We start from the raw sequence: 24,702 nt of genomic DNA, 5'->3' as shown, positions 1-24,702 counted from the left end.
CTTTGCTCCTCATTTACATTCTTATTATCCAAGTAGCATGTGGCCTCCTTATTCTTCCTACCAAAATGCACCACCTCATATTTATTTATATTGAAATTTATTTGCCATTTACATGCCCTTTTTGTGAGTTTATTAATGCCCTCTTGCATTTTGACACATTCTTCCATTGTATTAATTACACCCCTCAATTTGGTGTCGTCCGCAAATTTTGAAATTGCACTTCTGATTCCCAAATCCAAATCGTTAATGTAAATTGTGAACAACAGTGGTCACAGTACCAATCCCTTTGGAACACCACTTCCCACTTTTTGCCAGTCTGAGTACATACATGGGAAAGTAAGCTGTGAGGAGGACACATATAGTCTGCAAAGGGATATAGACAGGTTAAGTGAGTGGGCAAGAAGGTGGCAGTATAATGTGGGGAAATGTGAGGTTATTCACTTTGGTAGGAAGAATAGAAAATCAGAATATTTTTTAAATGGTGAGAAACCATTAAATGTTGGCGTTCAGAGAGACTTGAGTGTCCTCGTACAAGAAACACAAAAAGTTAGCACACAGATACAGCAAGCAATTAGGAAAGCAAATGGCATGTTGGGCCTTATTGCAAAGGGGTTGGAGTACAAGAGTAAGGAAGTCTGACTACAATTGTACAGGGCTTTGGTGAGACCTCACTTGGAGGACTGCGGACAGTTTTGGTCTCCTTTTCTAAGGATGGATATTCTTGCCTTAGAGGCAGTGCAACAAAGGTTCACTAGATTAATTCCTGGGATGAGAGGGTTGTCCTACGAGGAGAGGTTGAGTAGAATTGGCCTATACTCTCTGGAGTTTAGAAGAATGAGAGGTGATCTAATTGAAACATATAAGATTCTGAGGGGGATTGACAGGGTAGATACTGAGAGATTGTTTCCCTTGGCTGGAGAGTCTAGAACTAGGGCACATAGTCGCAGAATAAGGGGTCGGCATTTAAGACTGAGATGAGGAGGAATTTCTTCACTCAGAGGACTGTGAATCTTTGGAATTCTCTACCCCAGAGGGCTGTGGATGTTGAGTCGTTGAGTATATTCAAGACTGAGATAGATAGATTTTTGGATTCTAGGGGAATCAAGGGATATGGGGATCAGGCAGGAAAGTGGAGTTGAGGTTGAAGATCAGCCATGATCTGATTGAATGGCGGAGCAAGCTCGAGGGGCCTCATGGCCTACTCCTTCTCCTATTTCTTATGTTCTTATGTTCTTACCCTTAACCCCTACTCTCTGTTTTGTTGCCAACTTGCTATCCATTCTGCCACAGGTCCCCTGACTCCACATGCTCTGACCTTTGTCATGAGTCTACAATGACCTTATCGAAGGGCTTTTGAAACTCCAAATATATTACATCTACTATGTTATCCTTGTCTACTTTTTCAGTTACACCTTCAAATAATTCAATAAGGTTGGTCAAGCATGACTTTCCCTAAATTAAAATTTAACTGGCTTACATGCCACAGCCTCATCAGTGTTTAAATTACAAGAAGATTTGATAAACGTACAGAACAAAATGCATCTCAAAAATGCACCTCTGAAAATTTTATTTCTTTCAAATTTGAAGCTAAAATTTCATGAGAATATATATCCAGCAGATTATTTCAGATTAGTAACCAAGCAGCTATGTATCTGCCAGACTCCTCTCTAGGGAATTGGTGCATGGTGAAGGGAAACACAAAAAGAGAGTAGGGACAATAAAATGCTGTAAGAATTGAGCAGGCTGAAACAGTCCATTCCAGCAAACTCAGGACACTGTGGCTTTCACCACATAGTCTCCCCTTTTCTCGAGTTTACAGGCAGAAGTAAAGTTTCAGAAACAAATTCTTTTGGGGTTCAGCTTATGTTGTTGACATTTTCTAGCATCATAAGTATAGAATCATAGAATCATACAGCACAGAAGGAGGCAATTCAGCCCATTGTGCCTTTGCTGGAATTTTTAAAGAGTTATCCAATTAGTCCCATTCACCTGCTCTTTCTGTATTGCCCTGCAATTTTTCATTTTCAAGTATATATCCAATTCCCTTTTGAAAGTTACTATTGAATCTGCTACCGCCATCCTTTAAGGGAGTGCATTTCAGATCACCATAACTTACTGCGTAAAAAAGTTTCTCCGCACCTCCCCTCTGGTTCCTCTGTCAATTACTATAAATCTGTGTACAGAATCTTACAACACCAGGTTATAGTCCAACAATTTTATTTGAAATAAAATTGTTGGACTATAACCTGGTGTTGTAAGATTCTGTACATTTGTCAACCCCAGTCCATCACCGGCATCTCCACATCATATAAATCTGTGACCTCTGGTTACCGATTCTCCTGCCAGTGGAAACGATTTCTCCTTACTTAATCAAAACACTTCATAATTTTGAACACCTTTATTAAATTTCCCCTTAACCTTCTCTGCTCTAAGGAGAAGAATGCCAGCTCCCTTAGTCTCTCCACATAACTGAAGTCCCTCATCCCTGGTATCATTCTGATAATTCTTCTCTGCACCCTCTCCAAGGCCTTGACATCCTTAATAAAGTATTTAATAGAGGACCACTGAGGGAACAGTGTATTGGTTTCAAACTAGAAGAGACACAGCTGTGAATTCCACTGATTTATCTCGGCCTTATTTCATGTGGTAAAATTGGATTTCTTACGTCGCTCTGTATGTTCATCATGTTCCTGGACTGCACCACGCTTATGGCATCTGGCAGATACGTGTAGTTATGGATCAGGCGCTTGTAGTTGCAATTGCTGGCCACTTCCTGGGCCTTCTTGGCAGCAGTAATATTGATCATGTCCACCGGTGTGTGATACTTGGTCTTGCTCTTTTCGTAGTCTTTTTTGTATTCACGGTCAGACTGAATCTTGGCTACATGCATGGAATGGACCAGCTTCGGGTCGTCCTGCAGGCTGCGGAAGCCAACTTGTTTACCCTTTTCCTTTTCAAAGGCCTCTTTGTATCTATACTGTAATGAGAAAATTTGCAGGAGAAAGTTAATACCTGTTTAAATTTTAGAAGTGTTAACACATGATAGTGAGCTTTTATTGTGGTATTATATGCTGATTAAAATAAGTATCTTTGTTAATCATACACAGTACTTCCTTCACTGGAACGATACCACAAGTAATCGCATTTCTTTCTATGTAAATTAAGTTACGCCCCAAACAGGTACAATATTAGAAAATTTTGCTCACTCACTTTCACAATGCACCATGTAAATGGCATAATGTATGTTGTATACTATGAAAGTAATTCATGACAAGTTATTGTAACGAAGGTTCAAATGCAATTAAAATAATTCACAATACGTTCCAGCACCTTAACATCCAACTGCTACTTTTCCCCAAATGAGCCACCTAGACTAATCCCACTCTCCTGCTTGCTCCACATATCCTTTAATATTCCACTTTATTGAAGCAATTATCTGACGTTCTTTCAAAATAGTTTATTGATTCTTTTTCAACAACAGTTTATGGCAGAGAATTGGAAACTTTAACCACCCTTTGAGCAAAGAAATCGTTGCTGTTCTCCCTCCAAGGCAAGTATATCCTTCTTCAGGTGAAGTGCTCGAAACTAAACGTAATATTCGAGTGCCCTGTATAATTGCAGCATGAATTCCTTGCTTTTATATTCTATGCCTCTTGTGATGAAGCACCTTATCCCAATAGGTTCTTTGATTGCTTTTGGCCCCTGTGAGCTAACTTTTAATGACTTATATACCCAGACCACAAAATCCCCCTTCCTCTATGTTTCTTCATTAAGATTGTGTTCCCATCAGCCATTCTAATGTCTGGTTACTACTCATGTGGCATAAACTGAATCTACCATCACACCTCTCACTTGTTTAATGTTTCCATGTACTTCTGCAATTTTCTGTTTTCTACTTCACAATTCATTATAGTGTAATCTGCAAACTAGGTCTTACTCCCCTCTATTCCCAATTCCAGATAATTTCTCCAGCACCAATCCCTGCAGAATACAACCTGTCAATACTTACTAATCGAAAAATTTCCCTTTTATCTCGTGTCTGCTTCCCATCTCCCAATCAATTTCCTATCCATGCATTAGGTTGCCCCAATTCCATGTGCCTTAATTTTAGCTGGTGAGATGTCTTCTGAAAATCCATGTATAGGACACGGATTGATTCTCTCTACTTACCGTAAGAACATAAGAAGTGGGAGAAGGAGTAGGCCATACGGCCCCTCGAACCTGCTCCGCCATTCAATAAGATCATGGCTGATCTTTGACCTCAACTCCACTTTCCTGCCCGATCCCCATATCCCTTGATTCCCCTAGAATCCAAAAATCTATCTTTCTCAGCCTTGAATTACTCAACGACTCAGCATCCATAGCTCTCTGGGGTAGAGAATTCCAAAGATTCACAACCCTCTGAGTGAAGAAATTCCTTCTCATCTCAGTCCTAAATGGCCGACCCCCTATCCTGAGACTATGCCCCCTAGTTCTAGACTCCCCAGCCAGGAGAAACAACCTCTCAGCATCTACCCTGTCAAGCCCCCTCAGAATCTTACATGTTTCAATGACATCACCTCTCATTCTTCTGAACTCCAGAGAGTATAGGCCCATTCTACTCAACCTCGCCTCACAGGACAACCCTCTCATCCCAGGAATTAATCGAGTGAACCTTTGTTGCACCGCCTCTAAGGCAAGAATATCCTTCCTTAGATAAGGAGACCAAAACTGCACACAGTACTCCAGGTGTCACCACAGCCCTGTACAATTGTAAATGTAAGGAATCTTACAACACCAGGTTATAGTCCAACAAATTTATTTTAAAATCACAAGCTTTCGGAGATTATCCCCTTCGTCAGGTGAATCATCTGTACAATTGTAGTAAGACTTCCTTACTCTTGTACTCCAACCCCCTTGCAATAAGGCCCAGCATGCCATTTGCTTTCCTAATTGTTTGCTATACCTGCATGCTAACTTTTTGTGTTTCTTGTACGAGCACACCCAAGTCTCTCTGAACACCAACCAATAGTTTCTCACCATTTAAAAAATATTCTGTTTTTCTATTCTTCCTACCAAAGTGAATAACTTCACATTTCCCCACATTATACTCCATCTGCTACCTTATTGCTTAACCTGTCATTAAACCTGTCTATATGCCTTTGCAGACTCTTTGCGTCTTCCTCACAGCTTACCTTCCCATCTAGCTTTGTATCGTTAGCAAAGTTGGATACATTACACTCGGTCCTTTCATCGAAGTCATTAATATAGATTGTAAATAGCTGAGGCCCAAGCACTAATCCTTGTGGCACCCCACTAGTTACAGCAAGCCAACCTGAAAATGACCCGTTTATCCCGACTCTCTGTTTTCTGACTGTTAATCACTCCTCTATCCATGCTAATATGTTACCCCCTACCCCATGAGCCCTTATCTTGCGTAACAACCTATTGTGGCACCTTATCGAATGCCTTTTGAAAATCCAAATATATTACATCCACTGGTTCCCCTTTATCTACCCTGCTAGTCACATCCTCAAAAAACTCTAATAAATTTGTCAAACACGATTTCCCTTTCATAAAACCATGTTGACTCTGCCTAATCATTTTGTGATGTTCTAAGTGCCCTGTTGCCACTTCCTTAATAATGGATTCCAGCATTTCCTGATAACTGATGTTAGGCCATCTGGCCTGTAGTTCCTTGTTTTCTCTCTCCAACCTTTCTTGAATAGCGGTGTTACATTTGCTACATTCCAATCCACTGGGACCATTCTAGAATCTAGGGAACTTTGGAAGATCATAACCAATGCATCCATTGTCTCTGCAACCACCTCCTTTAGATCTCTTGGATGTAGGCCATCAGGTCCAGGGGATTTATCGGCTTTTAGTCCCATTAGTTTCTCAAATACTTTTTCTCTACTGATATTAATTACTTTAAGTTCCTCACTCTCATTAGCCCCTTGGTTCCCCATTCTTTCTGGTATGCTTTTTGTGTCTTCTACTGTTAAGACAGATACAAAATATTTGTTTAACGCATCTGCCATTTCCTTATTCCCCATTATAATTTCTCCTGTCTCAGCCTCCAAGGGACCAACATTTACTTTTGCTACTCTCTTCCTTTTTACATACGCGTAGAAGCTCTTACAATCTGTTTTTATATTTCTTGCTCGTTTACTTTCATATTCTATTTTCTCCCTTTTATCAATTTTTTGGTCATCCTTTGCTGGTTTCTAAAACTCTCCCAATCCTCAGGCTTACTATTTTTCTTGGCAACATTATAGGCCTCTTCTTTTAATCCTATGCTATCCTTAACTCCTTTAGTTAGCCACGGATGGATCACTTTTCCCGTGGAATTTTTATTTCTCAATGGAATGTGTATTTGTTGAGCATATTGAAATAGTTCTTCAAATGTTTGTCATTGTTTATCAACTGTCATACCCTTTAATCTAATTTCCCTATCTACCTTAGCCAACTCGCCCCTCATACCGATGTAATTGGATTTATTTAAGTTTCGGACTCTGGTTTCTGACTTAAGTATGTCACTCTCAAACTGAATGTGAAATTCTATCATATTATGATCACTCTTCCCCATAGGATACTTTACTGTGAGATTACTAATTAACCCTGTCTCATTACACAATACAAGATCTAAAATAGCCTGTTCCTGGGTTGGTTCCATGATGTATTGCTCTAGGAAACTGTCTCAAATGCATTCCATGAACTCATCCTCCAGACCACCTTTGACAATTTTATTTGCCCAGTCTATATAAAGATTAAAGTCCCCCACGGTTCCTGCATTACCTTTGTTACAAGCTCCTATTATTTCTGTCCAACGGTATAGCTACTATTAGGGGGCCTACAAATTACTCCCACCAGAATTTTCTGCCCCTGGTTATATCTTATTTCCACCCATATTGATTTTACTTCCTGATCTTCTGAGCCAAGATCCTTTCTCACCACTGTCCTTATGTCATCCTTTATTATTAGGGCTACACCCCCTCCTTTTCCATTCTGCCTGCCTTTTCTTAATGTCATGTACCCTGGAATATTTAGTTCCCAACCTTGGTCACTTTGCAACCATGGGCCCGATATTAGGAGGGAGTCGGGTTGGCAGCGGGGGGTCAACTGGGCGCGTGGGTAATGCGCCCAGTGAAATCGGGGTGCTCCGCACACAATCGCAGCTTGATTGGAAAGCTGCGCAGCGGGCAGACTGTGCAGGCGCATCATAGGCTGTCAGCTGGAGGAGCCCTATTTAAAGGGGCATTCCTCCACTGACTGATGCTGCAGAAAATAGGCAAAATTACAGCATGGAGCAGCCCAGGGGGAAGGCTGCTCCCAGGTTTAATGATGCCTATTGGATGGGGTGAGGAGGAGGGGGAGGACAGAGATCTTCCTCCCGGCGGGCGGGAGGAAGTGGCCTGCCTCTGCCACCAAGAAGGCCTGGCTCGAGGTGGCAGAGGAGGTCACCTGCACCACCAACATATCAAGCACCTGCATACAGTGCAGGAGGCGCTTCAACGACCTAAGTAGGTCAGCTGAAGTGAGTACACTTACTCATTCCCCTACACTCCTTCTGCCACATCACCGCCCCCACCCCACATCTCCTTCTGCACTGCCAACACTACTCTATCACATCACCCCTCACACCCACTCAAAGCTCATCCTCATCTTACCTGCACTTACTCACCTCGCCAGTACTCATCCCGCCACTACCACTCAACCCAATCCTCATACAGTCTCATGGCTCTGTCTCATATTCACCCTCTCATGCATCTCTTTCACGGTCAGCCTCACTCAACCTGCCACTACCTGTGCTGCAGCCACAGGGCATGCACCACATATGTGCAGTAGGAAGCGTAAGGCAAACATGTCGTGAGCATGAAGGGGATGCACAAGGGTATTTGAGGGTTTGTCATGGTTTTTACTTATATTTGATTTCTGATAAACTCACATTACATATTATATTGTCACCACTACTGCCACGTCTTTGCGAATCTTGTCTGGTTTGTGCAATAATGCCCTTTCCTGAGGATCACTATGAAGACCCACAACTGATGCCACCCATTGTGTCACTGCAGAGTGGGTGTAGGTGTATTTGCAGGGCTCTTTTGTGCAGACGACTGAGAGACGTCGACGATGTCCCAGGTGGCACCCTGGAAGGATGCGAAGGAGAAGTTGTTGAGGGCAGTGGTGACTTTGACAGTGACAGGTAAGAAGATGGTGCTCAGACCAGTCGGGAGCAGCTCGGCATGAAGGAGGCTGCAGATGTCCACGACTACATGTCAAGTGACTCTGAGCCTCCGTATGCACTGCTGCTCAGAGAGGTCCAGGAAGCTGAGCCTCGGTCTGTGGACCCTGTGGCGAGGGTAGTGCCTTCTGCGACGCATCTCTCTCTGCTGTTGCCCTCCCTCCTACTGTGCAGGTGGATGTGTCACAGCACTGTGTTGTGGAGCTCCACGTGTCAGAGGTGGACAGCGTGGTCAGCGAGGCTGGTGATGCTGTTCGTCCTCCGAGAAGGTTTTGACTGCAGCTACGGCGGCCCCCATCCGGAAGATGTACGTTTCAGGGGGTCCGCAAGGTAGGTACATGTGTCTGGACACCGGGGCAAGTGTGCAAGTTTGTGAATTTTATTGTTAGGAGGAGGGTGGTGCAGGCCAAACTTTGTCCAAAGTGACAGAGTGGCCTCCTGCAACGATTGAGGGTCTCCCCCCACACCTGTCAAATGGACCTTTGCAGCTGCCACAGGCTGATGGCTGCAACATGTTCATTTCAACTGGGAGTGTTTCCCCCAGTACGGGAAACAGTCTCAGTTGAGATTAAAATCCCACCCCTCCTAAAATATCATGTCAATCAGGTCTGCTAACGACCTGAAGTATCAAAATAATTACCTTAAGTGGCATCCCGCCGGTCCCGCATGCGGGGGCTGCGCGCGTATGTAAGCGCATCACTGGGGAACCCGGAAGTGGGCGGGTTGGAGCCGGGCTCCGGACCCGCTCCGGGAATCCCCGATTTATGGAGACCCCCCCGCCATGAACCCGCTGGCTCAGGGGTCCAAAAATTGAGCCCCATGTCTTTATAATGTCTATTAGATCAAACCCATTTATCTCTATTTGTGCAACGAATTCGTTTATCTTGTTATGAATGCTCCATGCATTCGGATAAAGAGCCTTTAGTTTTTACTTTTTAACCATTTTTTCCTGCTTTGACCTTATTTGCTGATGCAAACTCTCTGTCCCTTGCTGCCACACTCTGCTTATCTTTACCCAAATCTCTACACTGCTCTGTTGCCTTGACTTTTCTCATTAGATTTCTAAATTTCCCTTCACCTAACCCCTACCCCACTTTTTTAGTTTAAAGCCCTATCTACAGCTCTAGTTATTCGATTCACCAGGACGCTGGTCCCAACCCGGTTTAAGTGGAGCGCCTCCCAACGGAACAGCTCCTTCTTTCTCCAGTACTGGTGCCAGTGTTCCATGAATCGAAACCCCTGTCTCCCACACCGCTCTTTGAGCCACACATCAAATACTCCATCAAAGAACTCTATTAAGTGAATTAGATGTAAGCACCATAAAGTGAAGTTACTCACATTACTTGCAATGTTTCTTGAAGCTCTGGCTGCGATAATTGGAATGGCATCTGCCCGCATATCGTAACCTTTAGCTAGAGTCTTGTGCCAGTCTTGCTTATAGAGGTGCTTGAAAAGAAAACGGGAAGAATCATTTTAGGATAGATTGTGGTCCAATGTTGGAAGATTGTGGTACATAATAAATTATCAGCTTAATAAACACAAACTCAAATGGCATTCATGTGGCATTCTTACCAAATAATACTCCAAATGACAGCACATCCAGGCGATTTTAAAAGAGTTGCTTAAAATTGGCCTGTTGTAGTATTTCACATTTAAATTGTACTAAATTCCAAAGTCTTGTTATCAAAACTAGATGAGATCAAAGCACAGCTGGATGAGCTGAAACTTGGAAATCCAGATCCATGTAAAGCAAACAGGAAAATTGTAGCCCTCAGGGTGGGAAAAATGTGATTTGCTGACGCAAATTTTCCTCTCCAATGGCTCAGAACCAATGGTCACAACATTCCCTGCCCAGTCAAGGAAATATTTCTGCACTTGCTCAACTATCTCAAAACAGAGGACTACAAATCAATGGGCAAAGTTTTCCAGGACCCTGCACCGCACGCAATGGAGGCATTATCGGAAAATTGTGGTTTGCAAAATCGTGCGTGCAATTTTCTGATAAGTTGCCCGCTGCATGCAAGGCCCCATCAGTGAGGCAAGACTGTGGAAAGTTTTGCTGACTTGAGTCCAGATAGAACCATTGAAGTTTACAGCACAGAAGGAGACCATTTGGCCCTTCATGCCTGTGCTGGCTCTTTTCTAGAGCAATCCAAAACTAATTCCACTGTCCTGTTCCCTTCATTTTGCCTTTTAAACTTCCCCTACTTTAAAAGTGCTTCATTGGCTATAAAGCGCTATTGGACATCCTGAGATAATGAAAGGTGCTATATAAATGCAAGATGTTTCTTTTCTTTTTTCTAATATTTATCCACTTTTCCCTTAAAAGATCTAATGGGATAGATTTCCGTCTTCACCGCCTGGGTGGTAATCCGACAGAACGGACCATCCACCTGTTATAGAATCTGATTTTCATTCTATTGATTCCAATGGAATGAAGGTCAAGCAGGTTTTCTAATGATGGGCATTATGCTCTGCTAAATTACCGTCCCAGACAGTGAAGACAAAATCTATCCCAATAATCTCTGCCTCAACCACACCCCAAAGCATTCCATGCTCCAAGAACTCTATGTGTAAAGAAATGTCTCCTAACCCCTCTCCTCACTCCCTTAGTGACAAATAGACAGTCAAACAATTTGGATGGAAGAAGTTTGGATAGCCAATTGGTATTTATTACAATACTTCTATTCAAGAAAATACTGACAATATTATTCTAGTTAACAAATTAACTTCTAGATAAAATAAATTCTAATGATGCTTTTTAATTATTAACACCCATGTTATAGACCTGCTTATTTAGAGGCATTAACAACATGTTCTGAGCTTTCCTTCTGAAGGACATTTGGACTATTTCTATCTTTGGACTATTTTGATATTTATAGCAAATAGGTGAGAAGATTTAGAGAATAACGGATACCTGGGTGTGACAGAAAGGCTGTATTTCAATGGAGAGCAGTGGTAAACTCTGCCCTTGCAAATATATTTTCACTTCATGATACATATTTATTCAGTTTTGGTTGTTTCTCTTATATGTCAGCAGCAGTTATTAGTCAAGATGCCAACTGCCAGGTCCCTCATGCCACATGATACCATTCATACTGAAAGACTGTCATTACTGTAGCTTTATTGAGAAATAATGCACAGTTGACTAGTAAAAATGTTTTGTCTAATTATATATGATACTGAAATATTCAAGCGAGTTATTCCAATTTAATTCTTGCTAAGTAAAAACTTTACTTCCCTGGGTACTTACATCACTTAAATTGAGAGCATTGATCTTAGCCTGTATGAGTGGCGGATAATCAGGGAAAAGAGTATACTTGTGTTTCATGTCTTCGCCGGACTTTTTGTAGCTCAGCTGAAAGCCAAAATAGGAAAGTCATTAACATTCGGAGCAAAGGTAACACATGCTCAGTGCCGAAAGAAAACTGTGTTGTTTCTGAAGACCCTTATATTAATATCTGCATCCCTGTAATAAATGAAAGAACTTAGGAATTCTTTAATTGTCAATTCTCCCTCATGATAAAAAAAACATCTGATGAGCTTTTGATAAATACATGCTTTCTGTTTATTATTTATCAACAGCCACATTAACTGGGAACTTTTACTAGGGAATCAAGACAACAATCAGAATGTTCATTCACAACCTGATGAAATCTTAAACTATGAATTACATTTTTTTTGATAAATGGTCAACTTATGGTTTTTCATAAATCTGCTGCAGGACAAACTGAGCATAAGGATTTCAAACAAAAAGCCAACCTTCAATCTATTACTATGCCTAATAAAAGTTTCCAGTAACAAAATCTTATCTAAACATAACTCTCCATTTGCAAATGGTTGACCTTCTTCAAATCTCTCCTATATTCACCTATGAATATAGGGGAGATTTCCATTTTCACAGCTCTTGGGAAACATTCAGTTCCCAGGTGCAGGAAAGAAGAAGAAAAAATGAAGACCCATTACATCAGGTCCCTGCCATTACTATGTTATCCTGGGATTTCCCCAAATGGGCAGTACTGGGCCCGTCCCTGGAGTAGATAGAGGCCCCGAATAATGATTCGAATGTGGCAGAAGGTGGGATTCCCACTCTTCCTCACTTTCTTCATCAACTGCCCACTGTGAACCCTATTACCCTATGAGAGGGGTGCCTGAAGAAACCTGCCAAGGGGCTTCTCTTGGGATTCTCACACACTGCTGGAACCTTGGGGGCAGCCCCAGGATGGATTGGCTGCAACAGATATTTGTCAATTTTTGGGGGGGATCCCCCCCCAACCTTCCAGATGGCCTTTGAACCCTGATGGCTGGTGGCCAGGAACGCAGATACAGGCCTGTCCAGAGAACGGTCATGTTCTTGTTTCTTGTCCTCTTTCTGGCATTAGGTTCAGCCAGGAGTGCACCCTGACCATGCAAATGGCCCAGGACTGGAAATTCAAGAGCAACCTATCCTCATACAGATGCAGTGCACCTCATGCACGATACACCTGCTGGGCATCCACCCAGCACCCAAAGATGAAAATCTACCCTTATATTTCAACATCATTACTTTTTTAAAATCGTGGTACACGAGTAGAGCCCACAGAACTGAGTGTAAGGCAAACACACTTACTTCACTGAGCTGCTTTGTGTTACTTGTGGCAAGAACCATATTCATGGAGTCAGGGACGCTGGTAAACTTGAGAGTGTCTGGATGCTGACGGTATTTATGCTCACTCAGGACATCTCCAGCTTTCTTGACTTTCTCCACCTCTAGTGAGCCAACTGGGATCCAGCCAATGCCCTTCTGCCAGCAATTGTAGTCCTGCTTATACAGATTCTGGCAAAATGAAGATTTGTAGAAATATTTGAGCACATTTCATGGTATCAAATAGAACAAAAATGCAAGCACAGCAAAGTATTATGAGCCAAAAGGCTATGGATGCTGGGACAATTGGACCTTTCAAGACCGAGATCGATAGATTTTTGATAGCTTAGTGTATCAAGGGGTATTGAGCTAAGACAGGTAAATGGAGAAGAGGTACAGACCAGCCTTGATCTAATTGAATGGCGGAGCAGACTTGAGAAGCTAAATGGCCTATGACTATTCCTATGTTGCTAAATTCAGGGAAAGGGAGAAACTAATTTACAACTCCTCCAAAAAACTGGAAATTGCAACCGAACCAGCTAATTCTACCTGTAAATAGTGTCTTAACGATAACATGGGCATTCTTTTATGTCATAACGGGGAAGGAAAGCCTGGGAGAGAACGTTCTGAAAAAATGCTTCCTCACCTTGAAGTAACATTGATTTTGTTGTCACATTCACGATCGAATCGGGCCAGGACCTACTCCGTTAATGGTAGGGCGTTGGGGAGAGTTATAGAACAAAGAGATCTAGGAGTACAGGTTCATAGCTCCTTGAAAGTGGAGTCACAGGTGGATAGGGTGGTGAAGAAGGCATTCAGCATGCTTGGTTTCATTGGTCAGAACATTGAATACAGGAGTTGGGATGTCTTGTTGAAGTTGTACAAGACATTAGTAAGGCCACACTTGGAATACTGTGTACAGTTCTGGTCACCCTATTATAGAAAAGATATTATTAAACTAGAAAGAGTGCAGAAAAGATTTACTAGGATGCTACCGGGACTTGATGGTTTGACTTATAGGGAGAGGTTGGATAGACTGAGACTTTTTTCCCTGGAGAGTAGGAGGTTTTGGGGTGATCTTATAGAAGTCTATAAAATAATGAGGGGCATAGATAAGGTAGATAGTCAAAATCTTTTCCCAAAGGTAGGGGAGTCTATAACGAGGGGGCATAGATTTAAGGTGAGAGGGGAGAGATACAAAAGGGTCCAGAGGGGCAATTTTTTCACTCAAAGGGTGGTGAGTGTCTGGAACGAGCTGCCAGAGGCAGTAGTAGAGGCAGGTACAATTTTGTCTTTTAAAAAGCATTTGAACAGTTACATGGGTAAGATGGGTATAGAGGGATATGGGCCAAGTGCAGGCAATTGGGACTAGCTTAGTGGTATAAACTGGGCAACATGGACATGTTGGGCCGAAGGGCCTGTTTCCATGTTGTAAACTTCTATGATTCTATGATTCTACATTTGGACCTAGTATTGTGTACACAGCCATTCTAATAATGTAAGTTAAAGGGGGGGGGGGGAAGGGGAGGGGCAGGAAGAAGCAAACCTGCCTGCTCCTGAAATCTCTATTGAACACTGTAATAATATTTAAACAGACAATATATGCCAGGAAGTCATATTGGCCCAGAATTTTCTGCCAAATTAACAGTGAGTTTAATAGCACTCGCCATTATTAATGTATAAATCGTCCAGCAACTTGTGGCGCGGAAGAGATACCCCGTGAATTGCGAATCACCACAAGTTGCTGGACGATTTGCGCCGCTCAGTCATTATCCTCACGATAGCTGCAGTTCACCCTCAGCCTCCCCATGAGCGTCATGAAGTTGCTGCATTTGCACATTGATTGCCAATTAAACTCGCCACAGAAAGTTAGGGCTAGTAATTAACAACGTAGGTACCCTTTTTAATGAGGAGAATTATGTTCCTGCAATGCCAATCAACCTCTCTAGCCCAGAAAGAGAACAATTTAAACTGTGGAGTCTCATTCCCACAGGTAGTAAATTGTTGTTAAAGATTTTTTTTAATATTAATTTTAATTTTTTTTCTTACTTTTCCTTTCTGTCTTTTTTTTCCTCTCTCTCTTAATCCAATCTTTCTTTCCCTCTCTTTATTACTCTTTCTGTACCTGATTTGGCTCGAGTTCACCCTCTTTCCTTCTCTGTTATTCCCCTGTTTCTTTCTCAATCCTTAAACCTCATTATGTAAGGAGATAGACTGTTGGTCCTGTCGTTCACTAAGGTCCCAGATGCCCAATTGCTCACGCCATGCTGTTGTCAGCTCGTACTTCCAGCATCTTACAGTGCAAAAATCTTTGCACTGAAGGGCAAGGGAAAAAGTCTAATTAACAGAGCATGCCCCGATCCAGCAAATGCTGGGCTAATGTGTTCCAGTTGTGGAGTGCTGAACCAATTTCTATTTGGTTCCAGATGATGTGGAAATTGGCCCAAACAGAGAAGATTGGGCCAATTACCTACATTCACATCCCAGGTAAGCGGGACATTTTTTTCAGATCATATCCCCTTTCCTGCCCTTTCTTTCCTACCCAGAGAAAAAACAGTGAATGTAAGTCAGCAGGAAAGGGCATGGAACACTTGGGACACAGGCTTCTCCAGAATCTTTACAGACCTGAGCTATAGTTTGATACTTCTAACTTGTATTGTTATGGACCAAGGATCCAAGTGGATCCCAGAGTCTACAGATAGTTTCCAACCATAGTCAGACCCATTCCAATTTAGACTGTCTCGATTTAGTTCCTACACATTTTGGAACAGGCTCCGATCATGTGTGCCATCTTAACCACTGAAATTTAGTATCTTAGGCTTTGAAATTACACCATGGGATAGCAGTTTAATGCGTTTGACTGAAATTCTTTGCAATTTTATTGGAGGTGTTTAAAATAAATGGGTTAATACGTTTGCTAAAATAGCACAGAGAGGCATTTAGTGTTTGTGTGGTACTTTCCCAGTGTTATTTTAGGGGCATTGACTTGTTCAGATGTGCACTGGATCATTGTGGAGGTTTGATTGCTTTTTCTGATTATTAGAATTAAAATATTTCCATCAGTAATTTTCCCTTGTATCTATTTACACGAAAGATAAAATGGAATATAAAGAGGATGCCTCTTGGTGGTTTGTTTTTAGTAACATAATGATTGCCATTGTTCATCCAATATCTGTGTCTAAAATTAATAAATCAAGTCTAATCAACTCCTTGCTCTTCTTCAAATCATGCCAAAGGATCTTTACCATCCAGCTAAATCCCTAAACAAGCAGACATTGGTTTGACATTTCTTCCGACAATGAAGCACACATGCCTCAGTGCTGAAATGGAATGGCAGGTCAGATTATGAGCTCAAGCTCTTGGAATGGGCTTTGAACATATATTCTTCTGCCCAGAGCCACGAGTGCTACCGACTGAGCCGAGCTGATGCACTGAAGAGTGGCCATTCTGGTTGGAGGTGGGAGGCTGCTATGCTCCCCACCGAGAGAAATCAAGAAATCGTATTTCTCATTTAACATTGTGACTTACGTCGCTCTGTATGTTCATCATGTTCCTGGACAGCGCCACGCTCATGGCGTCCGGCAGACACGTGTAGTTATGGATCAAATGCCTGTAGTTGTAGTTGCTGGCCATGTCCTGGGCTTTCTTGGCAGCAGTAATATTGAACATGTCCACCGGTGTGTGATACTTGGTCTTGTTTTTCTCGTAGTCTTTTTTGTATTCACGGTCAGACTGAATCTTAGCTACTTGCATGTAATGGACCAGCTTAGGGTCGTCCTGCAGGCTGCGGAAGCCAACGTGTTTACCCTTTGCCTTTTCATAGGCCTCTTTGTACTTGTACTGGAACCAATAAGAATGGAGTTAGAAACAAACTTGAGTTTTCAGATTCATTCACTAGGGTTTCCTTTTAGAAATCTGTTACTATAATAATTCAGATTTCATAGTTCATTCACGTCATGATTTGATATGCACTCACATTTTGTAGCTCTCAAGAAAATGTCAGTTGATTTTTTTTTTAGGAGGGGGTTGGAGTTTGTAGAGGGTTGTTTTTGTGCTTGTCAAGGCAAGGGACCTCAATGCTAGGATTGGAAAACGTTTCCACTTGCATTACCCAGAGACACGATCAACTATTTCCATATCAAGCAGTGCATGGACTAAGACCTAGAAATTGAATGGCACGCCCCGTTTTTCGGGCACTAAAGGGGTACCTATGCCTCCAATATGGCGGGCAGGAAGTGCATGTTTATTACAAGCCTGAAGTGTGCCGCTCGGCATATTGGTGTAGGCAAAATAATCAGTCCGTGTTGGTGTTTATCCCATTTTCTTCATCCACCTATCCAATCTAATCTTGAATATTGACATAGTTACTGCCTGAACCAGTAACCCTGGAAATGACTTCCACAGCCTCACAACTCTGTTTAAAGAAGTTTATCTTTCTCTCTGTTCCAAATCTCTTACATTAAATCTCATATCTTGCTACATGCAGTCCGAGCCCGCATGCAGCAAGACCTGGACAACATCCAGGCTTGGGCTCATAAGTGGCAAGTAACATTCGCGCCAGACAAGTGCCAGGCAATGACCATCTCCAACAAGAGAGAGTCTAACCACCTCCCCTTGACATTCAACGGCATTACCATCCCCGAATACCCCACCATCAACATCCTGGGGGTCACCATTGACCAGAAACTTAACTGGACCAGCCATATAAATACTGTGGCTATAAGAACAGGTCAAAGGCTGGGTATTCTGCGGCGAGTGACTCACCTCCTGACTCCCTAAAGCCTTTCCACCATCTACAAGGCACAAGTCAGGAGTGTGATGGAATACTCTCCACTTGCCTGGATGAGTGCAACTCCAACAACACTCAAGAAGCTCGACACCATCCAGGATGAAGCAGCCCGCTTGATTGGCACCCCATCTGCCACCCTAAACATTCACTCCCTTCACCGGCGCACCGTGGCTGCAGTGTGCACCATCTACAGGATGCACTGCAGCAACTCGTCAAGGATTCTTCGACAGCACCTCCCAAACCCGCGACCTCTACCACCTAGAAGGACAAGGGTAGCAGACACATGGGAACAACACCATTTGCACATTCCCCTCCAAGTCACACACCATCCCGACTCGGAAATATATCGCCGTTCCTTCATCATTACTGGGTCAAAATCCTGGAAGTCCCGACCTAACAGCACTGTGGGAGAACTTTCACCACATGGACTGCAGCGTTTCAAGAAGGCAGCTCACCACCACCTTCTCAAGAGAAATTAGGAATGGGCAATAAATGCTGGCCTTGCCAGTGACGCCCACATCCCATGAATGAATTTTAAAAAAATCTATGGCTCTTCTGGACCCCTCAACTATTGGAAACGGTCTGATTCTATCTGCCCTGTCCCATCCTTTCATAATTTTAAATACTTCTTTTATATGACCCCGTAATCTGTGTTGTTCTAACGAAAAAAGCCCCAACTTTTCATGTCCTTCATCACATTTATATTTCCTCATACCAGGCAGCATCCTCGTGAATCTGTGTTATACCCTCTCTAAAGCTTCAATATTCTTCCGGTAGTCTGAAGACCAATAATGTGCACAGTACTCTAACTGAGATCTTATTCAGGTTTTATACATGCTCATCTTTAGCGTCTTAGCTTTTGTATTCTATATCTCTTGTGATAATACTTAGAATTTTATTAGCCTTTTTTTTACAGCCTTATCAACCCGAGGTGCTGCCTTTAATGTTTTATGAACTTATATCCCCAAGTCCCTCTGCTTTTCCACAGCATGAAGCCTACTTCCATTCAGATTATAGTTACTGCTGTTTTTTTTAACCAAAAGCATCACCTCACAGTTATTGAGACTGAATTTCATCTGCCACTTTTTAGCCCTTTCCCCCATCTAATCAACATCCCTTTGCAGCTTCCATTGGCCTTCCAAAAAAATCACCAAACCTCCTATTTTGGTATCATCTTCAAATGTGACACTGCTCCCTCTAGACCTATATCCAAATTATTCATATATACAGTGAACATAAATAGCCCCAGAACTGAACCCTGTGGGACACCACTATTCATTTTCAGCCATTCTGAAAAACTGCTCTTAACTCCTACTTGCTGTTTTTTTCCCCTTCTAGCCAATCTATTTTTCTATCCTTTCCTTAATTCCTTCCCTCTAATCTTCTCTAGTAATTTTCCACATGGTACCTTGTCAAAGGCTTTCATAAAGTCCATGTACACTACATCCACTGCATTTCCCCATCCATTATGTCTGTCACCTTCTCAAAGAATTCATTGAGGTTTGTCAAGCACAACCGTCCTTTGTGAAATCTAAGCTGCTATTTCTAACTATTTGCTCTTTATTTAGTTATATCATAATTTCATCCTTAACTAGAGATTCTAAAATTTTCCTCATCATAGGTGGTGGCCTATAAATATCTAGATTAGCTTTGGCTCCCTTTTTAAAAATGGATACCACATTGGCATATCTCCAGTCCTCCAGCACATATCCACACTCAATACAGATTGGAAATATAATTTCTAGGGCCTCTGCAATTTCCTCCTTCACCTCCCTTACGACCCTGGGATGTATTCCGTTAAGCCATGGTGCTTTGCCCTTCCTTTAACCTGATTAATTTATCTAAAAAAATTCCTTTTATCCATCATTTCGCTCATCTCACTCTCAACCTTTTGAGGATTCACTTTCTCAACACTGATGCAAAGTACTTATTAAATACCTCTTCCATTTTTTGATCATCATCTACAAATTGACAATCCTCTCCTCTTTGGGGTACTACTTCACTTTTAACAATTCTCTCCTTACTGATTGTTGAGTCATGAACGAGGGAAAGAGAAACAGTAAAGACTGATAGGGTTGAACGGCCACCCAATTAAAGACAAGTCGAGACATGTCCTTGCCTAGCAATTGATGTCCTATTGTGCAGATTCAAATTAGGTATTAGCCCAAGCCCAGGAAAAATATACATAAGGTAATTAGCTTTGAACTTGCTACTTGGTGAACGACAAACAGAGACAGTCAGTCTGGGAAACAAAGATCAGTCAAATACAGGGAAGTCACATGTCACTCTAAACATGACACAGTAATCTGTGCAAGATCGAGTTTGACGGGAGAAAACTCACACCTAATTGAGGTGAACAAACACAGGGCAATCTTTGTGGGGGAAATGGCTGTTCCAAAGCCTGTTGGTTTTAAGTGTGTTTGAATGGCAGACAAAGATACCCAGTCTATATGTGTTAGGTGGGTTTTGGTGGGCGTGTCCAAGGTATGAGCAAAGGTAGCATAAAGGGACCACACTTTGTCTGTTAGGGGGGTACTATCTGAAGAGCTTGTGCCTAAGCTTGACTGTATCCTGCTTATTGCACTGTAACATTGAAATAAAGGCAAGTCAGGGAACAAGGACCGAGTCCGCCTATCATTTTACCCAATGGATTTAACTTTGTTTAATTTCACGGACATATTTGTAAAAAAAATCTTACTGTTGTTCTATAGTCCTGTATGCTAATTTTTCCTTCCATCTCACCTCAGCTGGCTCGCTTATCATGTTTCTAAGATTTGCCAAAATGCAATCTGTTGTTTTAATTTTTGTACTGCCTTTTTCCCTTTCTGGTCGGATCCTAAACCTCATCATATTGTGATCGCTATTTCCAAAGTGCTCACCCACATTCAGCTCATCTACCTGACCTAAGTTACTTACCCACATTCAACAACAACAACAAATTGCATTTGTACAGCGCCTTTAACTAGTAAAACATCCCAATCCTGGAGCGATTTTCAAACAAAATTTGACACTGAGCCAAATAAGGAAACATTAGGACAGGTGAGCAAAAGCTTGGTCAAAGAGATAGGTTTTAAGGAACGCCTTAAAGAAGGATAGACAGGTAGAGAGGCGGAGAAGGTAAGGGAGGGAATTCCAGAGCTTAGGGCTTAGGCCGCCAATGGTGGAGCGATTAAAATCAGGGATGAGCAAGAGGCAAGAATTGGAGGAGCACAGAGATCTCAGAGGGTTGTAGGGCTGGAGGAGATTACAGAGATAGGGAGAGGCGAGGCTATGAAGGGATTTGAAAGAAACGGATGAGAATTTTAAAATCGAGGTGTTCCCGAACCTGGAGGCACTATAGGTCAGCAAGCACAGGAGTGATGGGTGAACAGGACTTGATGCGAGTTAGGATATGGGCAGCAGAATTTTGGATCAGCTCAAGTTTATGGAGGGTGGAAGATGGGAGGCCAGCCAGGAGAGCATTGGAATAGTCAAGTCTACAGGTAACAAAGGCATGGATGAGAGTTTCAGCAGCAGATGAGTTGAGGCAGGGGCAGAGACGGGCAATGTTATGGAAGTGGAAGTAGGCGGTCTTGGTGATGGAGTGGATATGTGGTCGGAAGTTCCTCTCAGGGTCAAATAGCATGTCAAGGTTGCGAATGTTCTGGTTCAGGCTCAGACAGTGGCCACGGAGAGGAATGGAGTCAGTGGCTGGGGAATGGAGTTTGTGGCGAGGACCAAAGACAATGGATTCCGTCTTCCCAATATTTAGTTGGAGGAAATTTTTGCTCATCCAGTACAGACAAGCAGTGTGACAAATCAGACAGTGGAGTGGTTGAAGGAGGTGGTGGTGAGCTTGAGCTGGGTGTCGTCAGCTTACATGTGGAACCTGCCATTGTGTCTACGGATGATGTCACCAAGGGACAGCATATAGATGAGAAATAGGAGGGGGCCAAGGATAGATCCTTGGGGGACTCCAGAGGTAACGATGCGGGAGCAGGAAGAGAAACCATTGCAGGTGATTCTCTGGCTATGACTGAATAGATAAGTGCAGTCCCACTCTGCTGGATGATGGAGGAGCGGCGTTGGAGGAGATGGTGTGGTCAACTGTGTCAAAGGCTACAGACAGGTCGAGAGGATAAGAAGGGACAGTTTACCACAGTCATAGTCACGTAGGATGTCTTTTGTGACAGAGGCGGAAACCTGATTGGAGGGATTCAAACATGGAATTGCGGGAAAGATGGGCACGGATTTGGGAGGCGACAACACATCCAAGGACTTGAGAGGAAAGGGAGGTTGGAGATGGGGCGGTAATTTGCAAGGACAGAAGGGTCAAGGGTGAGTTTTTTGAGGAGGGGGGTTATGACAGCAGATTTGTATGGGAGGGGGACAGTACATGAGGAGAGGGAACCAATAACAATATCAGCTAACATGGGGACCAGGAAGGGAAGTTGGGTGGTCAGCAGTTTGCTGGGAATAGGGTTGAAGGAGCAGGAGGTGGGTCTCATGGTCAAGATGAGCTCGGAAAGGGCATGAGTGGAGATAGGAGAGAAACTAGAGAAAGATGCGAGTTCAGGGCCAGGGCAGGGGGGATCCTTAGGGAAGTTTATCTTGGTGCAGTAAGGGAAAGGAGGGAAAGGAGGGAAGCAGCAGAGGCAGCTGAACAGATGGTCTCAATCTTAGTGACAAAGTAGTTCATGAACTCCTCACACTTGTTGTTGGAAGTAAGGGTGGAGGAAGCAGGGTAGAGGGGTATAAGAAGACAGTTTGTGGTAGAGAAAAGAAGCTAGGGGTTATCTTTGCATTTTACTATGATCCTGGAATAGTGAGCAGTTTTGGCAGTTTCAGCTCATCTACCTGACCCAAGATGCTCACCCACTTTCACCTCATCTACCTGACCCTAGGTGCTCATCCACATTCTCCTCATCTACCTGACCCAAGATGCTCACCCACTTTCACCTCATCTACCTGACCCAAGGTGCTCATCCACATTCTCCTCATCTACCTGACCCAAGATGCTCACCCACTTTCATCTCATCTACCTGATCCAAGGTGCTCACCCACATTCTCCTCATCTACCTGACCCAAGGTGCTCACCCACATTCACCTCATCTACCTGACCCAAGGTGCTCACCCACATTCACCTCATCTATCTGGAGCCTTAACTTGCTATTGTTCCTGTTCCATGTTTTACAAGATACATCCCCCTCCCCATCAAATCTAACACTTTTTAGGCATAAAGGAAGGGATCATAGATTTGTGAACATTCATTGAATTGTAGTTTATGACGATATCCGTGCCTCAAATCCTAATGTTGTTGGGTACTTACATCACTAGCAATATTTCTTGATGCTTTGGCTGCAATAATAGAGATGGCATGAGGGTCAAGGTGATATCCTTTAGCCAGTGATTCCTTCCAATTATATTTGTAGCAATTCTGTAAAAGAATAGAGAACCTTTAATCAGAATACACTGTTTATTGAAGACTTAAATATTGGCAAATTCCACTCAGCACAAATGCTTGCAGCTGTAGCATAAATGAGGATTGCAGCATGGTTTCATGCATAGTTTTCCTTTGGTCTATTTGTGACTCCTTTTGATTTTCCTTTGCTCTAGTTCGTCCTGCCTGTGCTATGCATTATTATTCAGCCAAGCGGGTGGGAAGGATCCCAAATCTTAGGCCCCTACCAATTCTGCCCTATAACCAGTTACCATGCCTCTTGGTGCAGCCATGACTGAACTCTCAAGCTCGGTGAGGAATCATGAGCCCCAAACAAAACCTTACTTGAGCACTATTTCATATTTATGCTTTTGATGTTGGATGAAAAATATTGTTAATATGACCTTTGGAATACTGACTCTCCTTTTGCAGAAAATACTTCTCACAAATTTCTAATATACATTCGTAAAGAATAAATTATGTAAAATTGTATAGGCCACTGCTTAATGATAGTATTCTTTCAATTAAACTGATCAAATCTTGGTAATAATTCAGACGGGCATAATCACCTAGAGAAATGTCTGGCAGGACCACTTGTTCAACAGATGAATTCTCAATGATACCACTGGTGATAACTGTAAGGAATCTTACAACACCAGGTTATAGTCCAACTGTTTTATTTGAAAATCACAAGCTTTCGGAGGCTTTCTCCTTCGTCAGGTGAGCGAGTGTGGGATTCCATGGTGATTACAGATACCTGGTGATTACAGATAATCTTTCCAACTGCCCGTTGGAACGGGCAGTTGGAAAGATTATCTGTAATCACCAGGTATTGTTCTCTGAATATAAATGCGGTAACCTTCCATGGAATCCCACACTCGCTCACCTGACGAAGGAGAAAGCCTCCGAAAGCTTGTGATTTTCAAATAAAACAGTTGGACTATAACCTGGTGTTGTAAGATTCCTTACATTTGTCAACCCCAGTCCATCACCGGCATCTCCACATCACTGGTGATAACAACATTCTATCTGCTGTTAGATTATTGAAAGTTTTTTTGAACTATTTTATCAGAATAGAAACTTAAAAAGAATGTAAGAAAATGCTTTGCAAAGGTTCCCACTGATGTAGCAGCTGCTACGGTGTGCATTCCCCAACAGCTTTTTTGGAATAGGCTGTTACTTCAACTGTGGTGCACCAGGGATTGTCCTGTAAAAGGATGATGATCATTTAATCATGATTCACCAATGCTATCCTAGCCCTCAAAAGGTTAACATGGAACTATTTGTAACACACTAGAGGAATACTTGAAGTAGGTAAACGCCTAGCGATATGATCCTTACATCACTGAAGTTGATGGCATTGCATTTAGCTTGAATGAACTCAGGTACATCGGGGGGCAAGGTGTACTTGTGCTTGATCTTTTCTCCTCCAGATCTGTATAGTTTCTGTAAAGTAAAACCAAGTCAGAACAAGAACAACAACTTGCATCCATACAGTACGTTTCACGTAGTTAATGTCGTAAGGATTCCGAGCATTGGAGATGACTCAGATCATTGTCAGTGAGATAGATTTTGAGGATGCTTTTGAAAGTGGGTAGTGACGTAATAAGGCAGAGGTGTTTAACAAGGGAGTTGCAGAGAGTGGG

At 42.6% G+C, this 24,702-nt stretch overlaps 1 protein-coding gene across 15 annotated transcripts in view; it reads right to left on the bottom strand.

Annotated features, from left to right (window-relative positions):
* neb (nebulin) overlaps positions 1–24,702 on the bottom strand; it is a 266,346-nt gene that overhangs the window by 181,309 nt on the left and 60,335 nt on the right. For all 15 annotated transcript variants that reach the window (XM_067987151.1, XM_067987136.1, XM_067987143.1 and 12 more), the window contains 7 exons: positions 24,398–24,502; positions 22,946–23,053; positions 16,377–16,688; positions 12,834–13,040; positions 11,478–11,582; positions 9,563–9,670; positions 2,666–2,977 (listed from right to left, as the gene is read on the bottom strand). In XM_067987151.1, the coding sequence (XP_067843252.1) occupies positions 2,666–2,977; positions 9,563–9,670; positions 11,478–11,582; positions 12,834–13,040; positions 16,377–16,688; positions 22,946–23,053; positions 24,398–24,502 (1,257 nt within the window). The remainder of the gene's footprint in view (positions 1–2,665; positions 2,978–9,562; positions 9,671–11,477; positions 11,583–12,833; positions 13,041–16,376; positions 16,689–22,945; positions 23,054–24,397; positions 24,503–24,702) is intronic.

Source organism: Heptranchias perlo, chromosome 7 (genome assembly GCF_035084215.1).
Source record: "Heptranchias perlo isolate sHepPer1 chromosome 7, sHepPer1.hap1, whole genome shotgun sequence".
NCBI classification, from domain to species: domain Eukaryota; kingdom Metazoa; phylum Chordata; class Chondrichthyes; order Hexanchiformes; family Hexanchidae; genus Heptranchias; species Heptranchias perlo.
This window is presented reverse-complemented; position numbering and strand designations above follow the sequence as displayed.